General features: G+C 52.5%; 1 protein-coding gene across 1 annotated transcript in view; it reads right to left on the bottom strand.

Annotated features, from left to right (window-relative positions):
- HCN4 (hyperpolarization activated cyclic nucleotide gated potassium channel 4) overlaps nucleotides 1-20,097 on the bottom strand; it is a 97,895-nt gene that overhangs the window by 50,536 nt on the left and 27,262 nt on the right. The window contains exon 2 of the mRNA XM_053954829.1: nucleotides 18,244-18,667. Within this exon, the coding sequence (XP_053810804.1) occupies nucleotides 18,244-18,667 (424 nt within the window). The remainder of the gene's footprint in view (nucleotides 1-18,243; nucleotides 18,668-20,097) is intronic.

Raw genomic sequence — 20,097 nt, 5'->3', positions numbered from 1 at the left:
GGCGGCCCAGGACGGGTGACAGGGACACACACAGTGTCCTCCCTCTCTGCTGGGACAACAACAGCAATGTAACCTTTTCCTGCTGCACCCCAGAGGGGACAAATCCCACGGGAACAGCACTGGGAAGGTGAATCCTGAGGAGCTGCAGCTCCCATAACCTTGGGATGCACACCCAATGCCAGCAGGAGAGAAAGGGGGAAGTGCTGGGTGAGTTCTTGATTTCCTTGAAGAATCTAGGGCAGGGAAAACTGGTTTTAACTAAGAAGCAGCCTAGATGGTATTTATGAAAGTAAGAGGGATTAATTCCTGCTGTGGTTGTCTACAGATTTCATAGATTATATAAAAATGTACTTGGGCAGAACAAAGACATTGAAAAGCAGTATTTAAACTCCACCTAAAATATTCTAACTCCTCCATTAATACATGCTGGGCAGGAAGAGAGTCCCCAAAGGCTGCCATTTTAATTAGAAATCCAACAGGAAATGCTGCCTGATGACAGTTATCAGGGCAGGAATCCCAGGAGCCACAGCCAGGGAGAAGGAGGAGATGTGCAGAGCTCTTTGAGGGGTGTCAGACACCAGGATCCCAGCAATCCCAGAAACAGCAATAACAGCTGGGCAGGGGGTTGGAGCTTCAGGAAAATTCAGGGTTATAAAGCATCCCTGTGTCTGTGGGAGGAGCTCCCCGGAACCCCCAAAGTGCCCTTGGAAGGGGTTCCCTGTGAGAGGGGCTCCCAGAAACCCCGAAAGTGGAGCCCTTGGAAGGGGTTCCCTGTGGAAGGAGCTCCCAGGAACCCCAACGTAGAGCCCTTGGAAGGAGCTCCCAGGAACCCCAAAGTGGAGCCCTTGGAAGGGGTTCCCTGTGGGAGGGGCTCCCAGAAACCCCCAAAGTGCCCTTGGAAGGAGCTTCCAGGAACCCCAAAGTGGAGCCCTTGGAAGGGGTTCCCTGTGGGAGGGGTTCCCATGACTGAATAGCTGCTGTCTCAAGGAGCATTTCCTGGACTGCTTTTGGAATTTGCTGCCTTTTCAATTTCATTTGCTGTCCCTATCTATGCTGAATATAGCAGCAAAAATTAATACAGAACTCATCTTTTTCTAGCTGACTTATTACTTTGCAGGATTTTCTTTTTATCTCTTCCCTTTAAAGGAAAGAATGCCAAGCTTTTCCTTTCTTCCAGGTTGTTCTCATCAGATTTCTCTGAATTCACTTTACCCTCTGTGGTAGAAGTAGCCCAAGTAACTAAAATTGGACTATTTTTAGACTCAGGTAACCTACAATGGCCATTTATATTATTTTTAGTGCCTGTTTCCACCCTGTGCTCCCTCAATGTCTGTTCTCTTTTCATCCTCTCCAGCAGAGCAGCAGAAGGGAAGAAATTCTAGAGAAGCAGCTTCCACAGAGAAGCTCCACTACAAAACACAAATGGAGCTGCATTGTGTGCTCACTCGTGTTTACTCTGCTTGGTTCTTGTTCAGTTTAAAGGAAACTCAGTCCTGTGGGAATTCAAAACCTGCTCACTGCACCTGTCCTGCCTTGCCCTCCATGGCCTGGATCATTCTCCAACTCCAAGCTGATTTAATGACACCTCATTGCTGTGAACCCCCAGGCCAGCAGCAGGAAAAATTTCCCCAACAGAAAAAGCAAAACTGATGGTAGCAGTCCTGAGAAATGGTATGGAGGGATGAAGTCCCCAAGGATGGCAGCACTGTTCATTCCTTACAGCTCCCAGCACCTCTGGGGTTCATTCACAGACATTCTGGGGGGATCCAGCTCTGGGCCTTGCAGAGCCACACTGGCTGTGCCTCTGGGGGCTCCACGCTGTGCCATGTGGCTGCACCTGCCCTGGAACACAGGGAAGGGCTGCACTGAGCATGGGGATGTGGAGAACACCCTGCTCCACCCTGGCACTGCCTGCAGCACTGCCTCACAGCAGCAGTGCATTTGGGGGAGCTCAGGGAATCACTCCTGGCTGCAGCACTGGCTCACAGCAGCAGTGCATTTGGGGGAGCTCAGGGAATCACTCCTGGCTGCAGCACTGGCTCACAGCAGCAGTGCATTTGGGAGAGCTCAGGGAATCACTCCTGGCTGCAGCACTGGCTCACAGCAGCAATGGATTTGGGAGAGCTCAGGGAATCACTCCTGGCTGCAGCACTGGCTCACAGCAGCAGCAGCAGTGCATTTGGTGGAGCTCAGGGAATCACTCCTGGCTGCAGCACTGGCTCACAGCAGCAGTGCATTTGGTGGGGCTCAGGGAATCACTCCTGGCTGCAGCACTGGCTCACAGCAGCAGTGCATTTGGTGGGGCTCAGGGAATCACTCCTGGCTGCAGCACTGGCTCACAGCAGCAGTGCATTTGGGAGAGCTCAGGGAATCACTCCTGGCTGCAGCACTGGCTCACAGCAGCAATGGATTTGGGAGAGCTCAGGGAATCACTCCTGGCTGCAGCACTGGCTCACAGCAGCAATGGATTTGGGAGAGCTCAGGGAATCACTCCTGGCTGCAGCACTGGCTCACAGCAGCAGCAGCAGTGCATTTGGTGGAGCTCAGGGAATCACTCCTGGCTGCAGCACTGGCTCACAGCAGCAGTGCATTTGGGGGAGCTCAGGGAATCACTCCTGGCTGCAGCACTCAGGGAATCACTCCTGGCTGCAGCACTGGCTGGCTCACAGCAGCAGCAGCAGTGCATTTGGGGGAGCTCAGGGTCCCAGGGAATCACTGCTGGTCCCCCAGTGCTGACCTCCTCAGAGCTGTGCTAAGGACAGCACTCAGCCCATTCACTGTGGAAGTGCAGGTGTCCTGCCTGTGTCAGGGGGGTGGAACTGGATGATCTTTAAGGTCCTGTCCAACCCAAGCATTCTGTGATTCCATCGTTCCATGACGGCTGTGACTGCTCCATGTCTGGGTTTGTACTGACACACTGCAGATCCCACACAAGCTGGGACTCCAGGAGCGGTTCAGACCCACAGCAGGAATTGAGGAAAGCTGACATTGCCTTTTCTCCCCAAAAAAAATCCTACTGGAGTGGTCAAACTGCAGCAGGGCTGGATCTGTGCCCTTGAGAGCAAGCCCTGCTGGAAGAGGGATGGAGAAGGTACCAGTGCAGTGCTCCAGTGCTTTGCTTTTCCCATAATGGGTGTCTTTTCCAAGAGCACTGCCAACCCAGGTGAGTTATAATTCAGTGTCAGATGGTTATGAATGAAGCCGGATCCCTGACCCCAGAAAGCTTTGGCAGAGCAAGAAATGGGAGCAGCTGCAGCCTATGGGATCAGGCAAAGGCACGAGGGACACCTCCTAGGCAACATCAAGGGAAAGCTTTGGCACTCAGCGATTTCCTGTTTCAAATAACACCACCAAGTTCTTGCTTTGCACTTATGGTGCTCTCCTTCACAAATGGAACTGGGATTAAGCTGCATATGAGCAGTTCTGCCAGAGCAACACAAGGTAAGCAAGTTGGGCTGTTCCAAAAGCCAGAACTTCAGGGTTTCTCAGCAGCCTGTGAAGGCTCTGAACATCAAAAAAAAAACAAGCATAAACTGAGCATGAGATGAGGCAAATGCAGGGCACTAAACTTGACCTCTTCAAATTTCCTAGCCTGGATGGGAGACCCCAGGTGTGAGTCTGCCCTGACAGTTTGGGGCTCAGAACCCTGAGATCCCAGGTCTGTGTCCCATACTCTTGAAATCTCACAGAATATAAGAGTTTGCGTCCTTCCACTAAACCTGGATTCACAGCACCATCATATTCCAGAGTTTAGTGTCCATGGTGGTGAGACCTGGGAATTCAGTGAGGTTTATCTTCATGACCACCTAGACCTGGAGACCTCCTCCAGGGAATTTGCTCAGAAGCACACGGATGGGTATGGGCACTCTCAAGGGCAGTAAACAAAATAATCTGAGGGATGAAATTACATACCTCCAGTGGGAAGACTGAAAACGGAGTCAGGAACCCCAGTTATTAGTCTGGATCTCCCTAAACCACCAGGAACCTCAAGCTCTGGAAGGACTGGAGTGGTGTTCAGATGTTTAATGAGTGATTGGTGTTTGAAGCTGAGCTTTGTAGCTCCCTAGCACAGAGACAAGAGATGATCTGAGCATCAGGATTTCATTATGTACTCCAGCTGTGCTCCAGATATCGTGGAGGATACCGTGGACTTCTGACAAGACAAAGAATTTAGTGATTGTCTCTTCTTCAGATCTGCTGGATGATGAAAAGGAGGTGAGGAGGGAAGTGTTGAGAACATGAGGGATGACATGAAGGGGCTGGAGCAGAATGTATTAGCATGCAATCAGAGAAAACCCTAAACTGAACCTCAAGGCAAAAAACTGACTGGAAGGGTTTTTGTTGCGTCCCTGGCAGTGCCCAAGGCCAGGCTGCACGGGGCTTGGAGCAGCCTGGATAATGGAAGGTGTCCCTGCCCATGGCAGGAGGTGGAATGAGATGAGCTTTAAGGTCCCAAACCAGCCTGGAATTCCATGATTCCATGACAAGCAGCATCACCCTGCTAAAGGAAAGGCAGGAACTCACACATTTAGGGCATTGGGAATCAGGGCTGATGGGTAGCACAGGAGGCTCTGTGGGCAGCTGCGGCTGCACCTGGATCTGCCCAAGCCAGCACGTCCTGGCTGTGACTCAGTGTAGCCAAGGTGACCTGGCAAGCCTGGCAAAGTCACCAAGGGAAGGCCAGCAGTGACAGGCAGGGCCAGCACACAGCTGAGGGTGGCCAGTCCGTGCTGTCCCCTGCAGCAGGGTCGTGCTGAGGGGTCAGCCCCACACTCCTCCACGGGCAGGATGTCCTGCTCTCAGCAGGATTTCCAGGAAGCAGCAGGATCTCTCCTAGCCATCCCGGGGAGTGGTGGCCATGTTCCTGCTGCAGAAGCTGAACCTGGCACAGCTGGCTCCCAGTGCAGCCAGCAGGACCCAGGGGAGGGCACAGCTTTGCTGTCCTGCTCCCAGCAGGCTCTAAGGACTGGGACACTGCTGCCCCTGAAGTGTCCCAGGGGCTGGGACACCCAGCCCACCTGGGCTGCCACATTCCCAGGCTTCCACCCGGAGTCAGGCACTACCGCCCTCATGGGGCTGTCCCAGGCTCTTTCCAGCTTGTTCCTGGCCCCGTGTCCTGTCACTTCTCTGCTGCCAGTGCTGGCATCTGAAGCTGGCAGCTGCCTCCCATCCATCAGCACATCCCCTGCTCCGTACCAACTGTCAATTAAGGTGGCAGAGGGGTGCAGCCTTCCCACCTTCCTGGCTCCACAGAGCACGGAAGCGGCAGCCTCGGGCAAGGGGCTGGGTGTTGGCTGGGAGGCACAGCGAGCTCTGCACCAGCTGCAAACCAGAGCTGAAGGCAGGAGTAAGACACCCCTGTGTGGGGTGCTGATGTTCAGCCCTCCTGCTGAGGAAATGCCCTGGCTGGGGTAAAATATTCCCCAGCCCTTTGAGCTTGGGCTTTCCCCTTCATTCACTGTGGAAATAGCCTTGCCCCACAGAACAGCTTCTCCCCACTTCCCAAACAGCAGAGGGAGTTCTGGGGTGGCATCCAACAGCTCACATATCCCCCAGGAAGGAGGGAGCACAAGGCAGCACAGGAAGGCAAATTTTGTTCTCCAAATGACCAGAAAAATTGCTGGCTAATCAAAACAGGCACTGCTTCACTGATTGTAGCTCTGGCTCCTCTCCCCTCCCAGTCCCCCATTAGCTGATCAGGGTCAACTGCTGGGCTCTGCAGCTCTTCCCCTGTGCCTGCAGGGCCTGCAGAGGCGGGAAGGGGAGGCTGGAGGAGCAGCACATCCTGGGGAACCGTTCCTCAGGCAAGCAGGGGCAGAGCCCTGCAGCACTGTCACCCTGGGGAGCTCCCGCACGGCTCCCGAGCCTGGGGTGTGCAGGAGGCTGTGCAGGGGTGTGACCTGCTCAGGTGTGTGAGGTCCCTGCTCAGGTGTGTGAGGTCCCTGCTCTGTGATGTCACCGACACCCAAAGGGACAGGGATCAGCCTGCTTTCCTGCAGTGCTGGGGAAGCTCCAAGAGCAGCAGGGATCCCTGTGCCCTGGCTGTGAAGCTGCACTTGGGCTGGGAGCAAGCTCCAGCGAGCTCCCACTTCCCAGCAGATGGGAACTGCTGCCAGCAGCTGCAGGTCCCCAGCCAGCACTCCGTGCAGCACGGCCAGGCTGAAGGCTGCAGATAAGGGGGGAGTGCTCTGAGATAAGGCTCCTTCCAAAGGCTCCTGGAGGAGTTTGCTGCGTGCTGTAGCTCGGGGAGGGGAGGAGGGAGAAGCTAAAGGCCAGAGGAACATGTTCCAGCCTGGCTCCACACCTCACCACCTGCATTCCCAGCACTCCCAGCCAGCCAGGATGGAACTGAAGTGTTTTTTCCATCTTCCCAAAGTGGGCTGTTCTTCCTTCCCTGCCAGCTGCTCAAATGACCTTGAAGATGAAAAGGAGAGGGGCAAAAAATCCGTGTAAGAGAAGAACCATCCCCGTGTGCTTGTACCTCATGTCCAGCAATTTTACTGCCGTGGGACACGAGAGCAGATCCAGGGAGGACTCCTCAAATTCCCTGGAGTGTAGCTGCACTCTTCCCACCACATTGTGCGCGAACTGCTGGATGGACAGCCCAAAAAACGTGACAAATATTGCTGCTTGGAATATCTGCCAACAGCCCCTGAAGATCAGACAATCCCATGCCTGGACAGACTGGGAGATGCCACAGCCCTTGCCCAGCTCTTCCTCCTCCTGTCTCCTTTCACAGGAGCCCCTTCATCCTGCTGCCCTCCCCTCATGCATCTCTTTCCCATTCCAGAGCTGGACTGACTCTGCCTTATGCTCAACACAAAATACCAATGTGTCTTTCAAGTCTGGAGGGAAGAGAGCTGAAGTGGAAATTCTTATCTGTCCTCCCCACCAGCCTGAGGTGATTTATCAGCTGCAGAGGCTCCTGGTGGGATGTCTGTGACTGCTGGCAGGGAACAGACCTGGGCAGGGAGCTCAGAGTGCCAAGGGACAAGGCTCACCCCCATTCCTGTGGAACACTGGAGAAGCAATGACCACCCTGGATCACAGATTTTTCACTTAAATCGTGGATTTTTCTCCTCTCTACAAAGGACAGCCCTTGTCATCCTTCCTGTGCATTCAAGAGTAGATGGGAATGGAAAGGAAGTTGCTGGCTCCACTTTGCACCTCCCATGGATGCTCCAGCACAGGGCAGGGACAGGGGGAGATCCAGGGAGAGGGAAGTGGTGGGCTCATGACACCCAGAGTTCAGCAGTGCACTCATTTACTCCAAAGCACCCGAGGAACATCCCCTCCAGCTGGGCAGAGGGCCTGACAGAAGCCTCTGGACTTTGGCTGCCCCAAGTTTGTGTAATTAACTGCACAATTCCAGCCTAATTCCCTGCAGCCTCAGCAAGAGGCACACAGTTGGGATAAAGTGTGATTAGTGGCTGTTTGGGTGATGCACACTGGAGAGGAGGCTAATCAGCCCTATTCCAGGGACAGCCTCTCCAAACTGGGCTGCACTGAGCAAATCAAGAGGAATTAACACACGGCAGTTTGCTGGGTGAAAAAAATATATAAATGAAGAAAAAACAAACACAGCTGCTGCGTCTTAACTGCTCTCCACCCTCTCCAGGGACTTGAGGAAAAGCAGGCCTGTCAGCTCCTTTAAGGGACATTATCCTCACAGTTTCTCTCCAGTGTTTACAAGGAAGCACTGCTGCTGCTTGCTGGAGTGCTTGTCAGTGCCAGCACAGAGAGAGGCTCTCCCAAAGTTCACCCTCTGGAGCTCAGGTGATCCCAGAGGAGGGATCCAGCTGCTCCCTGCTCCCAAGCTCTGCTGTCTTCAGCCATCTTCAGCTCTTGACTCACCCCTTACCTCAAGATCTGCCCTCAGGCCAGCCTCCTTCTGCTCCAACACACACAGACCCTGATTGTTTCTTGATGACCCATCCTGGCTGGATCCAAACCTTAGAAACAGCCTCCCCAAATTTCTGCCTCTCTCCAAAGCCCCAGGAACTGGACACCCAGAGAAACCACAATCCCAGCCTCATTCTGCTCATGTCCCCTCATGACCCCAAGCCCACTGGATACATCCCAGACTGATGAGGCTGAGATAAAGATGGGAATGTCCCACCCAGGGCAGGTTTCTGGTGAGGAGAGTGAACAGTGTCCCCAGACACTGCAGAGAGGTGTGTTGGTGTCACAGCTCTGCAGCGTGGCTCAGAGTGCCTGGTGGCTCCTTGGGGGGCGAATGAGCTGCAGCTGATACCTGTGAGGTGCCTCCATTCCATGGCAAGGGGACATGGTGGCACTGCAGGCCCGTGGCTCAGCCCACGCCCAGAAGGGAGCCAGGAGAATTCTGGTGTTTCTGTTTTCAGATCACATCTCTCACTTTCTCTTTCCAGCTGTCACCAGAAGCAGAATGTTCCCCCTGACGAGGCCTTCCCTGATTCCTGGCTTCTCCCTCATAAATACTGGATGAGCAAATGGCAAAGACACCATCAGCAGCAGCTCAGCAGGGACAGGACTTTGCATGTGTCACTGACACTCCCCGTGTGTGCTGCCACCACGCCAGCAGTTCCAGGGTTGGACAGGGGGCGTGTTCATGAAAAGCAGGGCAATTACCTGCTCTCTTCAATTCTATGGCACAGTCTTGTTGGGGAGCTTCAGGACAAGCATTGCCCAGCTCTGGCAGCTGCTGCTCTGCAGGACTTCTGGCTTGGGAAGGGAAGGAGACACAAGGGAGGAACAGGTACCAGAATTCTCCTGACCATGTGAGAGCAGAGAGGGTGAGAGGCATAAGAGAGAACAGGGGCCAGGCACTCCTGGGAGTGAAGAACTGGGAGGAAGATCAGCACCATTAGAATCCTTTCCAGGTGAAGTGGTGCTTGGATGAAATGAATGAAAAAGTGCTTGTATTGAAGTTCTAAATGTACTTCCAAGTCCTTTTCCAAGAAGGAAAATGATTCCATGCATTGCAAAGAGATTTCAGAAATATTTTCCATTCTAATGTGACTCTGGGAATGTGGAAATTGCCTCACTCTTTCCTCTAGTCCTTGGAGTATTCCTGCTTAAGCAAAAGTGGGAGAGGGAGGAGTTAGAGCAGAAAATGAAGCTTAAAAATATGCCTCCTTATGAGAGCAGCAAGAATAAAATGTCATCTCTTAGCCCTGGAAAAGTTACCACATTGATTTCTGCTTCACAAAAATGAGGTTAAGTTGAATGCATTAAGCTGGCAAACTGGATAATTGCATGTCCTGAAACTGTCTTCCAAACAGCTCTTTTCATAGCAGGGCTCAGAAAATAACTTCATCAATGAGGCTGCTGCCCATTAAACCCTCACACAGCTCTTTGGGCCAGGCTCTTGTCCTTCCCAAGAAAGATTTCTCCTTCCTTCATCTCAGACTGGTGGGAAAAGCAAAGCTGTTTTCTTCCATTGCCATATTTCTGGCAAAGGAGAAAATTGGGTCAAACCCAAAGCTGAGCTCAGGGCTGGGGGCTTCCAGCTCTGGCTCCCCACATACTCGCAGAGCCTGGAACTGTGGCTGGCAGACCAGAGTGGAAGGAGAGCTGCTCAGAGGCAAAGCTTGGCCTCTGAGGGGGTTTGGTGCCCTGGGGAAGAGCATCCCTTCCCTTCCAGTGGGAGGGCAGGAGGAGCCCAGACCCTTCTGCAGGGCTGGCACTGCCCTGTGCCGTGCTTGTTGAGACAGCTGTAACAAACAGAAGAACACCATGTGTTTAAGAAGGCTTCTCTCTTTTTTTTTTTTAGCAGCATGCTGTCTTTTTATACCCTCTCACAAAGTTTATACCTATTCATTGGCCACAATAAATCAACACAATGTTCATTGGTGCAGGGTGGTCTCCACCACTGTTTTCCTCCAAAATCTAACTGCAGGACCCTCGTTTATTTCTTCTTCTCCTCCATTTCTGCACCAATGGCCTTGGTAGAACTCCTTTCAGGGGCAAAGGTAACTCTTATCAGCTTCTCTTCTTCAACTAACTCTTTCTGAGTCACAGGCCAGCTGTGAGCCCCTTCCCCACTGTGCCCCAACCCTGTGTTCACAGCACAGGAGGATGCTCTGAGGGGAGAGGAAGGAACTGAATTCAATCTCTCCTGGCAGAAAGCAGCTCCCCACTGCCATGCTTCTCAGAATCCCCTTCTCCTCCACCAGCTAACTTGATTTTTGGCCACGGTGCTGTCTGGGCCAAGCTCCTGCCTCATTCACACAACTTCCAGATCTGGCACGTTCCTCTCCAGCCCTGCCTTGCTGAACACAACCAGGGAGGCAGGGAAATGCTGTTCTCTCTGGCTGTCTCATTACAGTTTCCCACTTGATGTGAATGCAATCAATAGTGCCTTCCTGGAAGAGGCTTTGAAGAGGAGCCATTAATTTGCACCCACTTGCCAAGGCTAACGTGCCTTAGACAAACTGGCCTCCAAAGTCTGGGCTGAGCCTGGCAGAACGTGACTCTGAGGGACAAAACCAGAGTTGGCATTGGATCAGGAGCCCAAGTGGTAACAGGAATCTCTCTGTGGAAGGTTCAAAAGCTGTCTCAGCTGTCCCCAGCACCAGCACTGTCTGTGTGGGTATCACAGATGATGTGCTGGCAGCAGGCTGTGTGGGCTGGGGGCACAGACTCGCCCTGGGGTGCTCAGTTCTTGCTCCAGGGAGGGTGCAGCCCTTCCAGAGGTCTTCATGGTGCTCCTTCTATGGAGCACAGCCCTTCTGAGGGGTAAATCTGTGCTCCCACACATTTCAGGGAATGGCCACTGCCCTTGCTGCTTCCTGAGCTCACAGCACTGGGATGTGATTTAGAAGTACCCTTTAACTTTGCCATTGGAATACAGGGCTGTCAGACCTCTGTCCCTGTTACAAACACAGCTTACAAAAGCTGCTGCCCTCTGCTCAGCCCTGGAGGGCTGTGTCCAGCTCTGGGCTTCTCAGGACAAGAGGGACACGGAGCTCCAGAGGCTGCAGAGGTGAGGAAGGGCCTGGAGCACCTCCCTGCCGAGGAGCAGCTGAGGGGGCTGAGCCTGGAGAGGAGCCCCAGCTGAGAGGGGCCCTCAGCCCTGGCTGTCCCTGTGTGCAGGAGGGGCAGAGCAGGGCCAGGCTCTGCTCCAGGCCCAGCCATGGCACCAGAGCCACAGGCAGGGACTGAGCCCATGAGCTGCCCCTGCACAGGAGGCACAACTCCTGCCCTGGGCAGTGCCCAGCCCTGAGCAGAGCCCAGAGAGGCTGTGGGCTCTCCTCCCTGGGGATGTTCCGGAGCCCTCCCAACACAATCCTGTGCCTGGGTGGTGCCTTCCAGGCTGACCCACCGTGTGACTCAGGGGTGGGTGACAACTCCTCAGCTGTGCCCTGTGTGCCAGCCCCAGGGCAGGCTGGGCCCGGGCTCCTGCAGGGCTGCAGCTGGAACAACCCCCATCAGTAAAGCTCCATCAAACCTTGGGAAGTGACAGTGGCAGGAGGAGCCCTGGTGCCAGGCTGCAGCACATCCCTCTGTTATTGTAACACAGCAGTGATAATGAAGCCTCCAAACACAACAGCCCGAGGCAAATGCCAGGCAGCTGGCACGACATGGGAACGGAGCTGAGGCAGCTGGTGCTGGCAGAGCACAGGGGATGTGAGCTCCACGAGAGACAGCAAACCCACAGAGGCCAGGGCTCAGCTCTCCTGGGGATGAGGGATCATCAGGAGAGCAGCCTGTGGCTTTAGGAAACCTGCACAACCCCAGGCCAGCAGGAAAGGCCAGACTGAGGGACCTTGTGACCCCTGACAGAGCCTGGGCACAGGCAGCACCCTGTCATTGCCCTGCTCATCCCTGCTCATGGGGACTTCCCTGCAGGAGGGAGGATTTAACCCTACTGCTGCTGCCCGGGGCAGTGCCCAGCTGGTTCTGCCACAGGGGCACCTCTGTGCTGAGAACACACCAGGGCAAACCACCCCTGAGACAGCAAATGGCTTTCACTGCCACAGCCTGGCTCTGAGCTCCTGCCCTACAGACACTCTGTGCCCTAATCCCAAACCCCACAGCAGGTATTCCTGCAGGCACTCTGTGCCCTAATCCCAAACCCCACAGCAGGCATTCCTACAGACAGACACTCTGTGCCCTAATCCCAAACCCCACAGCAGGCATTCCTACAGACAGACACTCTGTGCCCTAATCCCAAACCCCACAGCAGGCATTCCTACAGACAGACACTCTGTGCCCTAATCCCAAACCCCACAGCAGGCATTCCCTGCTCACACCCTCTATTGACACAAGACACATTAAGCACTGCAGAAGGTGACTGTAGAAAAAAGAAAAGCTTTTTCCTGTTCATGGCAAGCTCCATGGCTGCACAGCTATTCAAATATTTGCCTGGCTCCTTATAATTCATTAGAAGCCATTTTTTATGATATTCTCTTTGAAACTGTATTCCCAATGCCTAGGTGGGGAGCTGAATTTGCATTAGAGCTGTAGAACTTCCTGCCAAAGATCAACTCCTCCACAAAAACTTTTCTGGGTGTCTTTCTCCTGGCACAGGGCAGGGGATGGAGCACTGGGGATGCCCATGGGCAGGAGAGGGGAAAATTCAATGTACAGGAATAAAGAACATACATCTCCTCATGTTGTCTGCTCTCCCTCCACAAGGATGTTGTGCTGCACGAGTGACAACAGTTCCATGTGAGAGGCCGTGGTTGGAAAACTGATATTCCAACAAGAGGGTTTTGCCATTTGTTTCAGAGCAGCCAGGATTTTCTCTGAGAGGAAAAGATGTCTCAAATTTGGGGTCATTTTGGGCAGTGAGAGTGAAAATTCCTGTATCTTGCATTATGGTTTTAATAAGATGCAAGCACATTAAAGAGCAGTGCTTCATAAGGCTTCAGAAATGAGGTAATGCAAATTAGGGAAGAAGCCCAGCCCCAATCCCCCTCCCAGCCACACTGCTGGTGTTTGTTGAGTCTGGTTTACCCAAGCCTGGTCAGATTTTAATGAGTTGCTCTCCTGGGCCTGTCTTGCTGTTTAACAGGACACAACTGCAAATGCTACTGAGAAAGGATCTGCTCAGCCCCTTGGGGCTGCCTGTGCTGCCTGGGAACAGTCACTCTGCCCAGCTCCTCCCCTCCCAGGATCCACTTACAGATTTGGCCTAGCATCCCATCACCCTGTGTGGGAATCAGAAAACCAGAAACTTCCACAGACACTGAAGGGTTTGATCTGCAGCCTTGGGAGAAACTTGCATTGGTGCAAAAATACAATACACAGACATTAAGGAGAAAAGTCACAAACTTATGTTTCTATAGTTGTAAGAATATGTTTTAAATAAGTGAGAAATTGTATTGATAAAATGGTGAAGGGTTTATAATGTAGGGGTGGGGTTGTATAGAATAAGCTGATGTGGGAAATGGATTTGTAGAGAATTCTCCAAGCTCACACAGTGTGCATCTGTATCCAAACGTTGAGATAAGAAATGCTGACTTAGAAATGACATGGAATAGGACAGACATTGCTGAGTGAGAAATGGAGCTAGAAACAAGTTTCAAAGGATGCCTTGCAAGTAAGACTGGATACTTTGGAGAAATGGAACTATGAAAGATGCATTTTAGATGATTGGCTTTAAGGCATTTACAGCACGGTGTGACAAAAGCTGATAGGCCAAGAAACACTTATTGTAATTAGGAAATAGTGGGTTTCTGATTGTGATGGTGTGAATTATAACATCTGCATTGTCTCACCCTTCACATGAGACTGAAAATGGAATAAAATGTTTTAAAACACCTCTTGGTTGCCCCATCTCTGGGTCAGAAAAGGGCCTAATCCCACAAATCGGTGCCCCGTGTGAGGATCGATCTCACGACCGTGAGAGTTTGGAAGTGACACCAGAAGCAGATGTGTGCATGTGAGACAGAAGTCACCTGGGTAAAAGTATCCACAGTGCAGCAGAAGTAAGTAAAGGTGATAGGTTAGAAAAGCAAAATAAACCTTGTGGCATCTGTTCATTGGGTTAGAAAGTTCTGTACTGCCTTGTAACAAAGAACTTGTGACTACTCTTGAGCTATGGCCAGCTGCTTGCTCCTCTAAAATCTCATGGCCTCTGAGACTGATGTTTATCTGAGCAATAACAGCCCAAAAATAGTCCCATCCCTCATTATTAGGGGTGACAATGATACCCCAGGCCACTAGCCACATTATTGTAATTGCATTTAGGAAAGGCTACAGATAGGTCAGAAGAAACAAAGGGAATTAGCAAATCAAAGGAGAATCACTTGGGAGCCATATTCTCATAGCTTCTGGAAGCTCTTTCCTGGTCCTTCCACACAGGCCCTCCAGCTTTGGGTCCATTTTCTAAACAGCTGAAGCTTCTGGAAAGTGGCATCATCTTTCAGAGGGTCTGATCTGTGCCCAGTTGTTACTGGGAAGTTGTTACTGCGACTGAGAGGACACATTCCCTCCCTCCTAAAGCTTCTCTGTAATATGGAAACTCGAGGGAAGAAAAGGACGGCACTCAGGCAAATTTGCAAGTTTCAATAACGTAATAGCCTGAAAATCATCAAATTGTCCTTTGCTTCAGGTTTCAGCTGCAAAAACCAAAAGATGTATTTTTCTTCCTGAAAAAAAATCTGAAAAATGCTCACTTATGACAGTATTATCATTGTGATCCATATCAAACCCAGATAGTTCCTTTCCTTCCCATCACAGCCCCTCCCACAGAGTCTGCAATCAAAACATTTTGGTTATCTTGGCCCATGTGCTATTTGGAAACCAATTTATAGGCGCAGGATTGTGCTGTTGTTCCAATGAATGTTCATAAGTCAAAATAGTTTGATGTTAAATACAGATTACTGTGCCCCAGCACCAACCATGGGGTAGATGCTGTGCATACAACAGGGAAAGCTCAGGAAACTGAGGGGGTTTTGACTGCTAATCTGACCTGAGTGGTTCATCCTGATTGAGTCCATGGGTTCCATGGTGTTTCTGCTGTTTTTCTGTCTGTAGTATGAGGTCTGTAGGATGTTCATGTTCGGATCTCCTTTCCTTGGACACTCTCTCAGCTCAGCAGTGGGGAGAGCCAGCTCCCTAACCCTGGGACAGTGGGACAGTGGGACAATGGCACAACTGACCCTGGGACCATGTGCTGCAAGTCCAGGAACCACTGACCAAGCAGGGTACCCCAAAGAAAGGCTGAGATAACAAGAGTTTCTCTGGGGGAGGACAAGGCCTGGGTGGAGCAGCCCTGTTTGCTCTGACCTGTGCTCCTGGCCTGGGGAAATCCAGGGAACATCACTGGGGCTGGTGATACAGATTTGAGGCAAGCCAGACCCCAGCCAGTGTGGGTGCAGCTGCCTACACTGCAGTCAAGCTCCCAGCTGCAGGGAAGACACAGCAGACACTTCCAAAAGACTCTATTTATGTTCTGCCCTTCTCGTAAATTCATTCATGGGACCACTCATGCAAAATGCATCATGCAAATGAAACTGCTACATTTGGAATTAAGCTTATTTTCGTACTCCAGTGAACATGAGTGCAATAGATTGTTTTTCTTGCCTTTTGCCTTCCTTTTCACTTCAGGTTGTTTGCCCAGCTGTATCCCCAGAGCCCCTCTGTGGGATGTGGGGAGGATGGCAGAGGCTGCTGGGATGTGCAGCTTGAGCCCACGGACTCCTGAGCAGCGCTGATGTGGAACTGATGAGTGCCTGGCTGCTTTACAGCACTGCAGCCCTCGAGAAGGCTGCTCCTGCTCACTGCAGCCTCGCAGATAAATTCATGCAGAGCATGGACAATTGCAGGGGAATGAAGGGAGAGGCTGCTGGCAGCTGGGGAAGTGCCCCCTTATCCCTGCCCTGGCTCCAGCAACACAAGGAGCTGAGTGAGGAGGGCACTGTGTGTGCCTCCACAGAATGGGACTGCCCCAGCTCTGTGCAGTGAGGGGATGCTGTGCCCACACACAATGGCACAGTGATCCCTCTGTCCATGCACCTCTGCCCTGCACACGCTCCCCTAGGGCACACGCTCCTCTCCAGAGGCCCAGCACGCCCTGCTCACATCTCCTCTCCAGCTGATCTGGTCAGAAGCAAAGAGCTAAAGAGACACTGCCAGCTGATGAGGCATGGACTGGGATGGGGGGGAACCACAGAGACCAGACCTGCAGCACCCCCTCTCCCAAGAACTCCTCCTTCATTAGCTGTGCACAGCAACCTCTTGCACACCCAGAATAAGTCTGGTCCAGCACTGCTCTGTCCTGGCACTCCCAGATCAGCACTGATGGGTGCAGGGAAGAAAGATGAATGTGGCCTTTCTGACAGGGATCATCTGTAGGCACTTCAGAGGAAAAGAGCTGCCAGCGTGGCTTCAGGGAGCACAACTCCCACGCAAGGATGAAGCAGCACTCCCCTTCCCTGTCTCCCTGCTGCTCTGTGGCAGTCACTGCACCAATGACAGGGGATCGCCCCTTCCCCCTGCCTCCCTCCTCCGTGTGGAAGCTGGAGAAGCTCCCAGTGTCAAACTCTCTCCAGGAACTGCAGCCTGGGCCGAGCCCTGTTTGACACAGCCGGTGGCGTTTGCTGTTTGGGCTCTGCAGTGCACACAGAGTCTGCATTGCAGTCCCAAACTGCAACCAGCAGCATCCCTGCCCTGCCCTGGCAGCACTGCCCCACCCTGGGGAGCCTGTGCCTCAGTGGGCAGCCAGCTGTGCTGTGCCAAGGCCCAGGACAGCAGCACAGAACAGCATCCCTGGAATGGCATTAGGAGACAGAAGCTAGGAATGGCTGCTCGGTCAAACTACGAGAAGTGAGAGAGGGAAAAACACTGATCTGTTTCTGTCTCATCATTTTTAAAACAAATTCAGTACAAAACAGCAAATATCCTTCAGTCCTCTTCAAGTACTTCCTGGAAGGGAAGTCAAGGAGCAGAGGGAAACAAGCAGGGAGCTGTGCATTGCTGTGGGTGCCTGTGAATCTGTGGAGAGCCTGAGCCATCACCTCACCTTTGCTGAGCTGCTTGGATTAGAGGAGAGGGAAGCAAAGCAACCACGGGACAGACCAACACACCTGGAGAGATGTCAGTGCCCTGCTCAGCCCCTGACTCACTGAGTCACCCCAGAAGGACACTTGTGCTTTGTTCATCTCTCCGTGCACTCCTGCCAGCGCCACGAAGCCAATGAACCCACAGTGAATTCTGAGGGCTGGGGCTGCCTCTCCCCAGCATCTGTCCAGCACCTTGCCCAATGTCATCCCAGACCTCAACGAGCCTCTGCTCTGCTCTAAGGGAAGCCCTCACAAACAGCAACACCACAAGAATGAAGCCTGAGATTTGTGAAGTATGCCCCAGAGTGCTCTCCCTGTGAGCGTGGGCTGCTTGGAGGAGGGAAGGACTCAGCTCTACCATGAATTAGTGTTGTGACAGCTCGCTGCAATTGAGCCATGACTTGCATGGCTGCTTCCCCTTCACATTCCCAGGAGCATGCTCTGCATCAGATCGTGCTCTGCAGCAGGCTCTGCTCCAAAGCACAACACAAAGTACGGGGACGAAGATGAAATTGCCCTGACCAGCTTTCCTTGTCCTGAAAATATGCTCCTGACATGTGGAGAGAGATGCAGGGAGCTTTCTCTCTGCTTTGGAGGGCACGGAGACAGGAGAAAAACAACTGATTTTCAAGCTACTTGCAACATTGTGGTTTCACCCACATTATTCCTGACAACTCACCCTGCTTCCTGGAATACCCCCTGGGAGCAGCACAGGGTCCCAGGCTTGTGGAGATCCTGCTTTTCACCAGACCTTTGTCTGCAGATTGCTCCTCCTTCCTTTTTCCCTTAGCATAGTGTCAGAGAATATAGAAAGCAAGAGGATTCTAACGCATGCCCATGCTTATCTCTTCATTCAAGAGATAAGCACAGCGAAGCAGCAGATGGCAAACAGATGCCACAGGTTCTGCAAATCAGCTGCCTCCAGCCCTTTCCTCGGAGCTGTTCCTGGACCTTTGGGGGCTCTAAGAGGGCAAGCCCTCGCTGTCTGGCTGATTGCTCTGCTCACCAGCTACACAGTTCCTGCAAGGGGCCCACCTGTGCCCACCCTCCTGCCAGCCACGCAGCATCTCCACAGATCATGTGGATGCCAATCCCAGAGCCCACAGCACCAACAACGTGCAGAATTCCCTCAGGAACCTGCTCCAACAAAGCATCAGGCCCCGACACAAGGAGCAGGAAGGAGAAGGGCATTCAAGGAAAGCACTCGTGGGAGAACAGAGCTGACAGGCAGAGCCCGGGGCTGTCTCACCTCCTCCCACTGGTGGATGTAGCGGATGAGGCGGGAGAGGCGCAGCAGGCGCAGCAGGCTCAGGATCTTGGTGAAGCGCACAATGCGCAGGGCCCGCGCCGTCTTGTACACCTCGGAGTCGATGCGCGTCTCCACGATCAGGAAGATGTAGTCCACGGGGATGGAGGAGATAAAATCCACCACAAACCAGCTCTTCAGGTACTTCATCTTGATCCTCTGCGGGTCCAGGATGATCTCGGTGTTGTCCTCCACCACGATGCCTGTCCGGAAGTTGAGGACGAGGTCGATGAGGAAGAACGTGTCCGAAACCACGTTGAAGACAATCCACGGGGTGGTGTTTTCATCCTTGAAGAAAGTGATGCCCACAGGGATGATGATCAGGTTCCCTACCATCAGCAGCAGCATGGTCAGATCCCAGTAAAACCTGGACAGCAAGAGAGACATGTGAGATCAGGCACAGGGCAGGAGGTCGGGGAGCCCGGGTCAGCTGCACTGATGAACTCATCCATCTCTGCTGTCAGTCATCCCCTGTGCTCTGCTGCTCCGCCTGAGCACGCACACTGCACAAGCTGCTAATTGACTAATTAATATCAGAGGAACACTCCTGCTCTGCCTTCGAGGGCTCACAAAGGAGCTGAGCCAGGGCTGGGCATGCCTGCTTGAACACTTTCCTGGGAACTGGGAGCTGCTCGGGGAGAGACTGAAAAACCTGTGGTTACTACAGAGACTGCTGGGTAAGGAGAGAACGAGGACTGGGGAGGCCTCAGAATCTGTGTGTCAATAAAGCAATGTGGGGTTAAACCATCAGGCTGTGCTTCTGCTGTCTGATCCTTCTTTAGAAGCAGCCAGCACTGATAGCTTTGGGATCAGGATGGAACTGGAACCTGTGCTCTCATCTCCAGCCTTCAGTTCAGATTCCTGCCCAGCTGGACTCCAGGAGTTGAGCCCACACGCTACAGGCTCCCATGTTGTACAGAAACCATCGATAAAGCTTGGAGTCACATGCCTGGAGATACCTATTCCATTTCTAAGGACAGTAACACCAACATTTAACTCCTGTTCCATGAAGCAGACTCCAGGAAGCTTAACTTCACTCCAGTGGTAGCTCAGTGTTATCCATGGACCTTACTGTATCACTCAGTTTTGCTTTGAAGGCACACAGTCTGAGTAGAACCCCTAATTTATATGATTGGGATTTTTAAAAGATTTTCCACAGACACACAATCAGACAATGTGGTCCCAACTCCCCCAGAGTGAGGACTAAAACCCTTCCCAGTGTCAGAGCTTGCTGAGGAGCCTTGCTGCCCAGCACACTGGTGCTCCAGTCCCCTCCCCAAGTGTCACATGTAGATGCTGATGCACTATGGGCTCACATTGCCAAGATTCCAGCAGCCCCACATTGTGCACTATGGCCCAGCTACTCTAATGGCCTAGCTACTCTAGAGTAGCTAGTAGCTACTCTACAATAATTACCCCTTTGTCACAGGAGATGAGCAATAACCTCAACAGCAGTAAGACCCTGCATTGACACTGATTTATCTGAGGGAAGTGTTGGGCTGCAGAAGGACGTGCACATGCTGCTCCTCTGTCTAACCTTCTACAGCCCAAATCCCCAAAATGTTTCAGGAGAGCTGAACTTGCTTTAAAGGCCCTCCAGCTCTACCTTGGTTAGTGGCTGTTTGGCTGGAACCTGCACCAGGCTGAGCTGCTGCACAACAGGATTTTCAGAGCAAGGCAACTACATGGTTTGTTAAACTCTCAGTAGGGAAACCAAAGGGCAGAATATACCTTAAAAGCCTTCTCTGTCTAGAGCCTCTCTCCCTGGTAAGAACACTTTAAAGCACCTAAAAGCAT

Source organism: Vidua chalybeata, chromosome 13 (assembly GCF_026979565.1).
Source record: "Vidua chalybeata isolate OUT-0048 chromosome 13, bVidCha1 merged haplotype, whole genome shotgun sequence".
Taxonomy (NCBI): Eukaryota; Metazoa; Chordata; class Aves; order Passeriformes; family Viduidae; genus Vidua; species Vidua chalybeata.
This window is presented reverse-complemented; position numbering and strand designations above follow the sequence as displayed.